This window comes from Aspergillus caelatus (assembly GCF_009193585.1).
Source record: "Aspergillus caelatus strain CBS 763.97 unplaced genomic scaffold BDV27scaffold_247, whole genome shotgun sequence".
Lineage (NCBI taxonomy): Eukaryota > Fungi > Ascomycota > Eurotiomycetes > Eurotiales > Aspergillaceae > Aspergillus > Aspergillus caelatus.
In genome coordinates, this window is record NW_022475510.1 from 41446 (window position 1) to 53511 (window position 12066).

The 12066-nt window shown below is 48.5% G+C and overlaps 4 protein-coding genes across 4 annotated transcripts; 3 read left to right on the forward strand and 1 right to left on the reverse strand.

The window, feature by feature from the left end:
• The first annotated feature begins 638 nt into the window (after positions 1 to 638).
• Positions 639 to 3847, forward strand: BDV27DRAFT_135687 (putative Ran-binding protein (RanBP10)). The gene is made up of 6 exons (XM_032068594.1): positions 639 to 2104; positions 2205 to 2431; positions 2483 to 2613; positions 2665 to 2911; positions 2960 to 3475; positions 3536 to 3847. The coding sequence occupies exons 1-6, from the start codon at positions 1296 to 1298 to the stop codon at positions 3664 to 3666; spliced, it is 2061 nt and encodes a 686-aa protein (XP_031922825.1). The 5' UTR covers positions 639 to 1295; the 3' UTR covers positions 3667 to 3847.
• Positions 3848 to 4595: 748 nt separating this feature from the next.
• Positions 4596 to 7855, forward strand: BDV27DRAFT_135693 (uncharacterized protein). The gene is made up of 2 exons (XM_032068595.1): positions 4596 to 5032; positions 5517 to 7855. The coding sequence occupies exons 1-2, from the start codon at positions 4847 to 4849 to the stop codon at positions 7551 to 7553; spliced, it is 2223 nt and encodes a 740-aa protein (XP_031922826.1). The 5' UTR covers positions 4596 to 4846; the 3' UTR covers positions 7554 to 7855.
• A 152-nt stretch (positions 7856 to 8007) lies between these two features.
• BDV27DRAFT_149325 (protein-lysine N-methyltransferase) lies at positions 8008 to 9253 on the reverse strand (the record flags this gene model as incomplete). The annotated part of the gene is made up of 3 exons (XM_032071027.1): positions 8008 to 8055; positions 8117 to 8848; positions 9005 to 9253. The coding sequence occupies 3 exons, from the start codon at positions 9251 to 9253 to the stop codon at positions 8008 to 8010; spliced, it is 1029 nt and encodes a 342-aa protein (XP_031922827.1).
• Positions 9254 to 9439: 186 nt separating this feature from the next.
• On the forward strand, positions 9440 to 10719 carry BDV27DRAFT_135695 (40S ribosomal protein eS24). Its single transcript, XM_032068596.1, has 3 exons — positions 9440 to 9603; positions 9892 to 10139; positions 10227 to 10719. Exons 1-3 carry the CDS (start codon positions 9527 to 9529, stop codon positions 10301 to 10303), a joined length of 402 nt encoding a protein of 133 aa, XP_031922828.1. The 5' UTR covers positions 9440 to 9526; the 3' UTR covers positions 10304 to 10719.
• Positions 10720 to 12066: the final 1347 nt, after the last annotated feature.

Consider the following 12066-nt stretch of genomic DNA (forward strand, 5'->3'; position numbering starts at 1 on the left):
ATTGTATCAGGAAAACGTTGGGAATAGATCTACAGATGCAACCGGGTTGCTTACTCGGCGTATCAGTAGGGTAGGCAAGGAATTTACGATTCAAAGTGATTCATCTAGAATGAACGAGTTTGATATTCACGTTTTCTTAGATCGACCGATTCTACTCCGTAGGGTTCATTCTTTTCCTCTCTTGGCCAGCCATGAATGTAAGAGATGATAGTGGTATTTTCAATATTTGATGTAACATCTCATCTGGAACGAACCCGAAACCCTAGCCGTTCTGGTGGCCGGTAATTGTAGGAGTGATTGCTGACCAGAGAGGAACAGATCAGCTGCTAGCTAGCCTAAGCCGGATGATGGATGCATAGTTATTAGGAGGGGGTCTCAGCAAATCATACTGAATATGCTGGGATATGCGGACACCGTCAGAGGAATCTTGTTGCATGGATATATAGTAGTAGTGCGCTCATGAGTACTCTAATCCCAGACCCAATTTGGTAGAGCCATAGCTGGTTAAATGAAAGGTGGTAGTAGAGGGTACCCCCCTCATCTCTCCTCATTGAAAGTGCAGTCAGTACCAGTAGTAATAAAGTACTAGTACATACATCATGGAGGTCGATGTACCTATGAATACTTTTTTCTTTACTCTTCTCCAGAAGCTCTGGGCGCCCGTGCTTTTTTCCCTTCCCTCCCCCCGCAGCCACATTCCTGTCATGCCATCATGTTCTTTTTCCTCTTAGTAAACGAATAGACTGAAACCCGTGGCCCCGTGACTCTTTCCCTTGTAGTACGGAATCAGACAACTTCCTGAGGCATTATTGTCTCTCCTCCCCTTTCCCGTCACACAAGACGCTTCCTAAATTCCCATTATCTGGTCTCTTCCCAACTTCATTGTAACTGCGAATCCCAGTCTTTTCCTAGATTGGGTGATCTTATTACTCTTTCAAATATTCCGATACCAACGAGAGATCGTCTTGAGGTACTTTTTTTTATAGAGTCAACAGCGAATATTAGGCTTCTGGTTGTTGTGCTCCACTGCCGTTTACGGAAAACCAAGTGACCCGTCCGAGAGACCATAATCCAAAAGAACGCAGACAAAAGAGCAAAAGAAGACGCAGAAAATATAGACGAAGCAAGTTATCGATAAACGTTGACAAATGCTACGCATTTCACTATCGCCTCAGTCATTCGAGCTTCGAGAGCCGCTCGCGTGAGAGTGTTGTGTATGTTCGTCGACCCTCCCCGCTCATCACTAAGTACCCGCCCGCCGTTGGCTTTGGCTCCATCCAACGAACGACTCCAATATGACCGATGCACCATTTCCCCCGTCCAGTGGAGCTCGAGGAGCTCCTGTAGCCACCACATATTCCGGCCCAAGCCTCTCTACCATCCCCCGTCGTTCATCCTATGCTTCCGTCCTGTCTGGAACTGCGCTCTCGCCACCAAGCAACAGTGGTCCGTTCTCGCAACTGCTTCCTTCGAACTCCACTTCTTACCCCCCACCATTTCATCCCGACGGCCGCCATCTGAGGCCATCCGCAGACCTGGATGCAGACATGCAGATGAACTCCCCATGGAGGATGTCGTCCGGCGATACACTTCCTCCTTATTCCCGGAAATACGCCAGCTTCACTCGTTCTGATCCCTTCCCTCAAAATCCCGGCAGCTTCTCCGACGTTGCATCGTCTTCATTTACACCATCATACCTGCGCAACTCCAGGTACATCTCCCGCCTCGATGCAGCCCGTCGAGCCAAGCTGGCGTCCCAACGGGATGCACTTTATTCTTCGTCAACGTCGAATCCCATTTCTACCTCCTCCAGCCAGGCGAGCTTGCCGCGTATAACACCATCCCATCGTGGGATGACCTATGATATCATCGAGAGGGAACCCCCTGGCGATGACGAACACGTTATGCCGCTTCCTTCACAGTGGAATGATGGAGACAAATATTCTGGTCTGGAGCTCACAAGCGGGGGATTGGAGGTCCAGTATACTGGCCCAGTCAATAAACACGACCATGAAGCTGCTGCCGTGCGTGCGGATAACCCGATGCCGCCGCAATGCGGGATCTACTATTTTGAAATTACGATTTTATCCAAACCTAAGGAGGGGTATGTTCACATCATTTTTAGAAGGATATGATTGTCTTCCTTTTCTCTTCCATTTATCTGTCCGTATTTTCTTTTCTGGGAGATATACTTACCGTAACAGAATGATCGGGATCGGGTTCTCCAGTAATAAAGCGTCGATTGAGCGTCTCCCGGGATGGGAGCAAGAATCCTGGGCGTACCATGGTGACGATGGCAAGTCATTTTTCGGTGAAAGTCAAGGGCAAGGACGACAATACGGTCCTACCTTTGGTGTAAACGATACCGTGGGCTGCGGTGTCAATTTTTCGACGGGTTGTGCATTTTTCACTAAAAATGGCGTATTTCTGGGTAATGACCTCGCGACAGGGAAAAATCTCAATGAAAGCTAACGACAGCTAGGTAATGCCTTTCGGGAATTGCGAAACCTAAAGGTCTACCCCTCGGTGGGGATGAAAAAACAGCCCCCTGTGCATTTGGCGGCAAACTTCGGCCAACACCCGTTCATGTTCGACATTGATGGCATGGTTAAGGTGTGTAGCGTGCATCTTGTCAGCAGTATGAATATTACTGATCAAATGCAGAAAGAGAAATTTGCCATTCACTCAGAGATTCGTGCTACCAGCACCGCTAACCTACAGCCACCCTTAGATGAGTCTGCCTTGCTCCAAGAATTGGTTGCACAGTTCCTGGCTCATGACGGATATGTTGAAACGGCTCGGGCTTTTGCAGAAGAGGTCGCTGCAGAGTCGGCAGCGCTGCAAAATGGGCGTACGGAGCCACTGAAGAAGTATGAGGTAGAGGAAGATGTTGAAGCGATCAACCGGCAAAGTGCGGCGTTCCCGACTTTATTAGATAATTTGCACTAACTCTACGCAGAAATTCGAGCAGCGATATTGGATGGCGATATCGACAAGGCACTGAAGTATACTAATGCTTATTACGCCAATGTTCTGCAGAACTTCCCTCATATTCACTTCAAGTTACGATGTCGGAAATTTTTGGAAATGATGCGTAGATGCAACGAGCCCTCCTGGGCTGCATCGAAGAGAGAGAAGTCATCTAATGGTCTTGCTGATGGCAGTGCCATTTTCGACGAGGAGATGGAGCTTGACGAACAGGTGCACCACGGTGGCGGCTGGAACGCCGACGGAATGGATACGGAAGAGCCCGAAAACGCTGCGAAGTTCAACGAGCTCCTCACCGAAGCCGTCCAGTATGGGCAACAATTACGTCTAGATTATCCGAATGACGAGCGCGGAGGGAACAAGAAGATGCTGGATGACATTTTCTCGTTGGTGGCGTATCCTGATCCGAAGCAGTCAGTCCACGGGCATTACCTGGACCCTGCAGGCCGCATTGCCGTTGCAGAGGAGTTGAATTCGGCGATTTTAGGTACTTCCCTCAGATCATCTGTTGTTCGTGCGAAGTGGATCCCGACTAACCTACGTGTAGTTTCACTTGGCAAATCATCATCAGCTGCTCTGGAGCGGCTTTACCAACAGACAGAAGTGCTGGTCAATGAAATCAGTGAAGAAGGCGGCGCTGGGGCGTTTATTAATGTGCGAAATGATTTTCTGCTTTGAATCCTTCAGCAGCATGTTTGGGACTGATCACTTGATTATTCTGTGAACGTGGCACATGAAGACTGGTAACCTTTTCTTCCTTTCTTTTTTTTTTAATCCTTTTTCCTTTTTCCTTTTCCCTGAATGTCTATTGGTGGCCCTGCACAACTCCTCTGTCTTGACTCTTTTTTTTTTTTTTTTTACTTTCTGGTCAAGTTGATCTGATCGTCGTCCTGAGATACTTTTGAGTTTGCTGTGTTCATATACACGAACCTAGATAAGTATGACGCTACAGGTACATACAGTAGTAGCCATGACTGGTAATAATTTCCCAATTCAATTCCAAATTCAATCGATAGAGTTTGTTTTAAAAAAAATTTTTTCTCTTACCAAAGGCAATGTGCGTGGAGGCGCATACGGATGATGATCCGGAAGAATTACCACGAGTGGTGAATTGTGGTATCTTATGTTCCGATTTCTACCAGAGTCACTCCACTCGTGGCTGCACATCAGTGACGATCTGGGAAGGCTTACTACTAAGTTGGTCTAGTCGGGTCCATCGCCTACCACCAACTTGGCCTGTGAGCAGGCTTATGTAGGTCAGAATCATGTTGCGTGGTTTCATGACAACTGTGAGGCGATAAGTGGTTTATTTCTTTTTTCCCTTACATCCATGTGTCTCATCACTGCAAGGTAGACGAACAGGTAGTACTACCTCAATATTTTCGTTCCTCCAGTACAGTACCTGCAAGTAATGGTAATGTAAATGAGGCGAGTGATACCCACTATCATCTGCGTAACACGTGAAAAGTTGCGGGTAAAGAACCGTGTGTGACTGTAATTCTATTTGTAGCCAATCAGCGCTCCGATGGAAGCCTTATCGACAGTCTTCTCCGCCTTTTTCTCTCTCTGCCAAATAAAACCACTCTTCACTCGTTCCAAGTTACCTTTCCATTCATAGTTTACGACTGTCAACTACGATCCATTCACAATAGCCATCGGAGGTTTTCCTTTACATGGCTTTTCAACTGAGTTTTATGGTGGAGATGTACTGATCTCACTTCCACCCCTCATTGACCCCTCAGATCCACTGGGAATCGACAGCTCAGCTCGATGATTTGGCGCCTCCGCTCTAGCTAGCCACTCCAGGGGGTGCCAACTCACACACAGTCTTGGGCAAAGTCGCATTCTAATCCCAGCCATGGCATCCCGTCCGCATAGCCCGGTTCCTGCTAGTCAGGTTCCATGCATTCCTACCCACTCCTCATCCACTCCGACGGCTCTGCGCTGTTGCTGTGGCCGTAATGACTGTACATTCCTGCAGCACAATAATCTGGCCCTGGAGGGGTTGGAAAAGGATCTCGCTACGGCTGCTCGATTGGGTCAGGTACGTTCCTTTTGTCGGCGCTTTGGGTCGAAATCAGGCCTCTGCGTCATCATTCCGTTATCTTCGATGCATCCATATTTATGGCACCCGTTCCTTTGCTTTTTTGTCTTCATGGCTAGATGTCTGTCAGCATACTTTGTACTTGTACATACTTGGGGTTCCTTGAGAGTACATAGATCGTCATACTCGCAGCCCCCACAGTCTGTTTTTACTTTCCCCCTGTCACATTGTTTGTACTCCATTGGAATTTGGACCCTCCTTCCGTTACCTTTGCGAAAGGACGTCGGGCTGCCGTTATTGAGAAAAGGCAAAAAAGGGAGCGAGAGACGACCTGTCAACCTCGTGTCACCCATGGCGACTGTAACGACCGCTAGGTCTCCCATCCTCTCCCATTGTGTTGTTGTCCGTCATGGCTGCCTTCCAAGATAACGCTGTTACGGCGTTCGCTTCAACGAACTCGTCGTCACTAACTTTTGCATTACAGGCTTTACTACATCGCCATGAATCCTACATGGCCGAGGCTGAGGAGGATCGTCGTCGGTTCCTCACAAGTATCGAGAACCTGGAACGCGAGAAACGTGAGGTGCAGGTCGAAAATGCCCGCATCATCGAAGAGAACCGCGGGCTGTTAGAGCAGCTGGACGCTTTGAACAAAGCTGTTGCTGATGCAGATTCTCATACCAAGTCTCTTGAAGTTAGACTAGAGCATTCTGAAGCTGAGCTTCGCAAAGTGACGGTGTCAGCTGCCCGTGCAGCTGACCTCGACGCCCAATTGGTTCAGATGGAGAATGAACAATCTAAGCTCTATGAGAGCCTGGAGTCAGCTGAAGAAGAGTCAAGATCGGCGGTCCAGCGATGGAAGAAGGCGGAAAATACTTTAAGAGATCTTCATGATCAAATCGACCGCATTGAGAAGGAGGCACGAGAGGAACGCGAACGCCATACCGAAGCAGTCCAGCGTATGGAGCGAAAACGGACCGTTGAACGGGAGCTGGATGGTGCTGCTAGACGGCTAAAGGGAGCCGCGGCGACTCATGACTTGGGCAGGAGTCACGGCGGAACCGTGGTGTCCCGCTTTGTCCGGGACATATTACAGGATAATGCCAATTTACAATTGGGAATCGTTGAATTGCGGGAATTGCTAGAGAGTTCAAATCAAGAGGTGCAGTGTCTGCGGGATCAGATCATTTCACACCAGTTGGTCCCCATGACAGAAGGCGATGGGCAAGTACCACAACTTGCACCGACATTGAGTCAGGAACTTGAGTCCAAGGAACCGCGTCGGGCACCGCAAGAGTTTCACATTCACCACCATTATCACACGCCGGCTATCAAAAAGGAGAGACCCGCACTTTTCCGACGTTCCAAGAACAGGCACACCTGGGGGCATCCAAATACTGTCCACTCTCCTTCTGGTACAAAATTAGCTCGCAAACCTACGCACCGATCGCAGTCTTCTCATTCTTCTGCGTCCACTATGATGTCTCAGCCCCCCGTACAGATTCCCTCGGCTTCTCAACGCTGGTCCTCGCAGTCGCCTGGAGCTGAGTCCATAGCAAGCTCACCGCAATCCGGGTATCGGTCATCGTCTATATTTGATAGAGTAGAGCGTGGGTTTGATTCCTCGCGAGCTACTAGCCCCGACAGCACAGCCTTTTCGCCATTAAGGGTTAGTCGACGAAGAAGCAGCTTCTACGATACTAGTTTTCGATCTCCTGAAACGGATATTTCGGTCGATCCTGTGGATGATAGCGTTTTCAACAAGGGTCTTGGGGATGCGTACCAACCTGTTATACCGGAGGAACGAGAAGACTCCGTGCATTACGCCACTTCTGAGAGAGCCTTTTCTCCTGCGCCTGATGATATCTTTGCTTCTCCTTATCGCTCAAGGCGTAAGCAATCGCATGAGAGCTTGTTTTCTGTTGCAGGCATGGACATCCATACTCCCAGTCGACGTCCATCGCGGATGGAGGATATCTCGAGGCCCTACTCTGCTCGCGTCCCGCGCCGTATCTTTTCTAGTAACGATCGGTTCTCCAACCCAGTTCTCTCAACGAGCACAGTCACCGCCAATAGAGAGCCTTCGAGAATTGACCAGTCTTCACAAACGCTACTTGCTTCAATGGCTGCTAGTAGGCATTCCGAGACAGGGTCAGCAACAAGTGGCCACTCAGACCCTACTGGGACACCTACTCGAAAAATTTCCCTCACCCGCCGCGTAGGCGGATGGATGCGAGAGCATTTGGGAAATACACCCACAACGGCCATTGGCGACACAAAACCTCACCAAGAACAACCAATACCGTCGACATCGCAGGTATCGCCAGATACGACACCCCCATCCGCTGCGAATAGAAAGCCAGGCCCCAAGGCTGACACCGTTCCGAGCCTGCGTTATCGGTACCCTGGCGTGAACCAAACAGGCCCAATCATGGGTTTTCGGCCAACCTCCCGAGCCCCTTTTGCTATTCACGCGGAGGCGATCGATGAGGGCCTGTTGAGGGAGACTTTGGCAGAGTGAGGCACGGATGGTATCAACAGTAGTGTTCTGGCCCACTGTGCACAGTTTGATTTCTTTCTACCATTTTCTTTCATGCTACGGCGGGGATGAGCTGCATGTTCGTATATGGGCAGCCCTAGTGGCTTTGACACTCCTTATCGATTAGCGAGTACATACTTGGCGTCTCTATTTGCTTACATGATACCCCAGCGGATATTCATTATCATCACAGACTGTTACCCTTTCCATATAATGCTTTGTATAGGAAGGCTCAATACAGTATATAACAGAATCTTTATAATATCTTAAGGATACTTGTTTGTCATTGACCCATTGGTAGGCTCAACTACTCGTAAGCGTAGCTAAGTTCTTTCTCGTGAGCATGGAATTTCTTGCGAAAAGGCTACCTACCTCGTGACCCGGTAGATTCGAATTGGGATCCCGGTCTCATGGAAAAAACCGGTCTGGTCCTCCGTCACTGGCGACTCAAACGGTAGACGCACTGCTTTAAAACGGTTGTTGTCTGCGAAATAGTCAGTGCCCTAACCCTGCCCCAAAGCAGAACTATCGAAGGGAGCACATACCACAAGCATCGAGAAACGCCTGGAAGGTCTGCTGGTTCCGTAATGTAGCTGAGAGAATGAATTCTTGGACCCGGTAGTTATCAAAAAGATCATGAAGAGTAGCGAACAATAGAGGAAGTAAGTCTGTGTCATAGGTCTACTTTCCATTAACCCCTTCGAACCAGGAACACCAAATAGCTTGAATAACGAGGCATAACGTACCAAGTCCGCACCGAGCGCAACATCAAAACCCAGATCTTCCCTTGCTACACCCTCAGGATCATCTTCAGTCTGATACCCCAACGGCGTTCCCCATTCCCAAGCTCCGACCCCAAACTGCCCGCCTAGCCCATTTCTCGCTTTGCTATCCTTCATATTCTCGATCAGCGTCCCCTCGCGATCCGTCGCAAGCACAAATTGCGGCCGCAGGTACTTCGCCGCATACATTGACAAGAACCCTGTTCCCGCGCCGAGCTCGATCACCCGTTTACCGGTCACATGGGCTGTGCCGGTGGGTGTGGAGAGGTATGTTCCGAGATGGAGGGAGGCTTCCCAGGTGCGGAAGCCGGTAGTGCCAGAGGAGTAGATCAGGCCGCGCGATTCCGAAGTGATCACTGTTTGGGAGTCTTCAGAGGTGGTGGTGGCGGGGGCGGTGTATTTAATGTAGGTTAGTTGTTGGGCTTGCTGGATTTGCGAGGGTTTGGGGAGGGAGATCAGGTTTGTCCAAGTTTCAATGAGGTCAGAATTTAGTTCCTATCCAGGTATTACTAGTTAATGGTTTATTTTATGAAGCGCGGATGGTTCAATTGGTAGAAACATATAATAATGCATATCTTGGTTGGAAGTAACCATTATCTGTATTTCTAGAAATGGGTTCTGCATACAGGTAGAGGTTAGGATCGGACGTACATCCTCCTCCGGATCGGTGATTCCCTCTTCAATCCGTGCTATGATCGTCTTTAGAACGCGTGTGCGATAGCCCACTGGTGGGAGGGGCCATAATGCGGCCTCGTTGAACATATGCTCGTAGATGGCGCATTGAATGTCGGGACGTACAATGGTGGAGGTGTTGGGGAGAGAGAGATGAGTTAGGTCGAGTTGTTGCGAGTACTGTGCGGCAAGCTTCTTTAGTGAATGTATTTCGTTATCTTGAGACATTTTTAGTAGAAATATTTTCTCTTTGGGACTTTTTTTATACTCCGTTGAGAATGAGGGGGACGATCAATTGATAGCGGATAAGGCTGTCACGTGCATAGACCTACCGAAAGCGGGTTAGTGCGCCCTTAGCGAGCCCACATGCACAACAAGCAAAATTATCACTTTGGGATTTGACGACCGACCACTTCGAGCCCGCCAACGACAGCGACTTCGACAATCCCCCCCCCCAACTTCCTGTCCTCGTCGACGCAGATATTCGCTGCTACCGCAATAATGGCCGACGCTCCCGTTACCCTGCGGACTCGCAAGTTCATCCGCAACCCCCTACTTGCTCGTAAGCAGATGGTCGTGTAAGCTCCCTGTTTTTCCCTCTGTCCGCTGTTCACAATCTTGCATCCGAGGCCGACTTGGGATGGGACGGTTTGTTCTTCGGCAGATGAAATTTTGTTGGCGTGAGAAAAACTTTGGGTCAAGAGGGGGTTACTTTGGAGATGTGATTTTTTTTTTTCTGGGGAGATATTGATTATGGGGGTTCTATAATCTTTAAGAGGAGGACCGGCAGTGATGGATCGGAGATTTGAACATTTGCAAGAAAAGAAGAACGACGAGTTGAACATGATCTCTAATATGATTTGCAGTGACGTCCTCCACCCCAACCGCGCCAACGTCTCCAAGGATGAGCTCCGCGGCAAGCTCGCCGACCTGTACAAGGCCAACAAGGACCAGGTCTCCGTCTTCGGCTTCCGTACGCAATACGGTGGTGGCAAGAGCACTGGCTTCGCCCTCGTCTACGACTCCCAGGAAGCCCTGAAGAAGTTTGAGCCTCACTACCGTCTCGTCCGTATCGGTGCTGCCGAGAAGATCGAGAAGCCCAGCAGACAGCAGCGTATGCACTTCCTTCCCTTCTGGATATGGTATATCTGGGTTTCGAAACAAGGCATGGGCTGATGTGTGATTTTCTTCCGGAATACAGGCAAGCAGCGCAAGAACCGCTCCAAGAAGTTCCGCGGTACCGCCAAGACCAAGGGCCCCAAGAAGTCCAAGAACTAAGCGCGCCCTCGACCTGTCGAATTCTGATGGATATGGATCGGATGGGAAGGATTGTTGGTTGCGGCCAGGGGCTAGTGCTAAAGCTATTGATGATAACCCTGTGGTGGTGATTGAGCGATTCGCATTCGCATATGCGATACACCATACCATACTAAAGCTATGTATGCTATGCTATGCAAATATAGTTATCATGCCATGACGATGACAGGGGGCAACCGCATCAATCACAATCAAAAGAAACAAAAAAAATATCAAATTTGAGATTTGGGGGTTCTGGATTCTTATATCTCATCTTTTCTACTTTATTTTGTTTCCGGGCTGGTGGATGAAAAATGTTTCTTTATAACTCTGGGATTTACACATTATTTACATCGGTGCTTTTACTATACAAGGGTTTGTTCCTGTTTTTCTTTTTCTTTTTCTTTTTTTTTTTTTGGTTTGAACACCTGTCGATGATGCATGGGATATCACTTCTTCCTCTCCAACCAACTTCCCAGGCAGAAAGGCTTGTGAGATGTCAGACATCCATGAGCTCATGTTCATGACCTGCATCGCTTCCCAGCCTTCCTTGGTGGTAGTTCTGGTGCTTGATGCGTAGCTTACTCGGCTCTAGTGTTGGCGATGTCTCTTCCTGCTTATCTATTATTTAGTTAACGGGGAGTTTTAAATCCACCGCTAGCAGACCAGTAAGCTCCAGAAAGCCCTCTACTCCAACTCCCACCTCTCCCTAGTTCATTCCTCTTCCCCCCAAGTATGAAACCTTCCCAACAGAATCACGGCATTCTCAAACCCCATAGTTGCCGTAGTGTAACATAGGAACGCCCGACCTCAAATTATGTCAGTCAACTAGTAGAAACCAACTCTCGGAGACCACTGAACCCCTTGGGCACCTTCCCTCAATCGGGATAAACCCTCCCTAGCTCATTCATGGATGTGGATATTGTAAAAGGTCGAGTCGACTCTCGAATAGATGAACCTTTTTTTTTTTTTCTCCCTTTGTCGCCTGATGAAGATGTACTTACTGTACGTACTCGATTTTGCTTTATACACACGAACTTTTTTTCCCTCTTCTTTTCTCTTGATCCACTGCGTATGTACATACGTCGTACCTAGTGTAAATGGGAAAACAGATTAGGTAGACAAAGGGGGACACAGGACTGAGAATGATTGGTGCAGTAACAATAACTGGATCCAGCCTTGTTTGGCTTTCTTTTGCTTACTTAGGCATATGAGAAAATGGCTTTGGGGGGGGGGGAGCATAGTGTACATTATTTCTAATATTCCTGAGTTTTAAGTTTCTGTTCACGAGCGACATGATCTGGCTTGAGAGAGGGCTTCGTCTGCCTCGGATCTATTCTTGAACTTTGTCTAGTGACGGCTGTAGGATCAAAGAGGGGCTATTGACAATTTGTGTATCGATATTAAATATTTTTGTAGCTGATAACAGTTTACGGGTTCCAGGGCTGCAGTTGGAGCTATGTAGGTTACATGGACAGGAAGCTTGAATAGGAAAAGAAAAGGCCCAACAGAAATAGAACCACCAAACGGACACAAGCATCAAACGGATATCAAACAAGCCGCCGTTCACTCGAAAAGGCCTCCCCCGTGGCCTAGCCTAGACCTCATATTATGGTTCACCAAAGGATAGAACGGAAGAAAGAAGCTAAGGAGGATACACAGATACCCGACCCAACAGTCCTTGCCTACCCCGATATTAGTGTAACTTTTGGGTTCCCAGGACAGAGATCCGAAAAAAAAAAAAA

Excerpts from the sequence above, each read along its gene's own strand:
- BDV27DRAFT_135693 (XM_032068595.1), top strand. The coding sequence starts at position 4,847 with ATGGCATCCCGTCCGCATAGCCCGGTTCCTGCTAGTCAGGTTCCATGC. Across the intron at positions 5,033-5,516 it reads CGGCTGCTCGATTGGGTCAG|GCTTTACTACATCGCCATGA; the intron begins GTACGTTCCTTT and ends TTTGCATTACAG.
- BDV27DRAFT_135687 (XM_032068594.1), top strand. The coding sequence starts at position 1,296 with ATGACCGATGCACCATTTCCCCCGTCCAGTGGAGCTCGAGGAGCTCCT. Across the intron at positions 2,614-2,664 it reads ACATTGATGGCATGGTTAAG|AAAGAGAAATTTGCCATTCA; the intron begins GTGTGTAGCGTG and ends GATCAAATGCAG. Across the intron at positions 2,912-2,959 it reads TGAAGCGATCAACCGGCAAA|AAATTCGAGCAGCGATATTG; the intron begins GTGCGGCGTTCC and ends AACTCTACGCAG.
- BDV27DRAFT_135695 (XM_032068596.1), top strand. The coding sequence starts at position 9,527 with ATGGCCGACGCTCCCGTTACCCTGCGGACTCGCAAGTTCATCCGCAAC. Across the intron at positions 9,604-9,891 it reads GCTCGTAAGCAGATGGTCGT|TGACGTCCTCCACCCCAACC; the intron begins GTAAGCTCCCTG and ends TATGATTTGCAG. Across the intron at positions 10,140-10,226 it reads GAAGCCCAGCAGACAGCAGC|GCAAGCAGCGCAAGAACCGC; the intron begins GTATGCACTTCC and ends TCCGGAATACAG.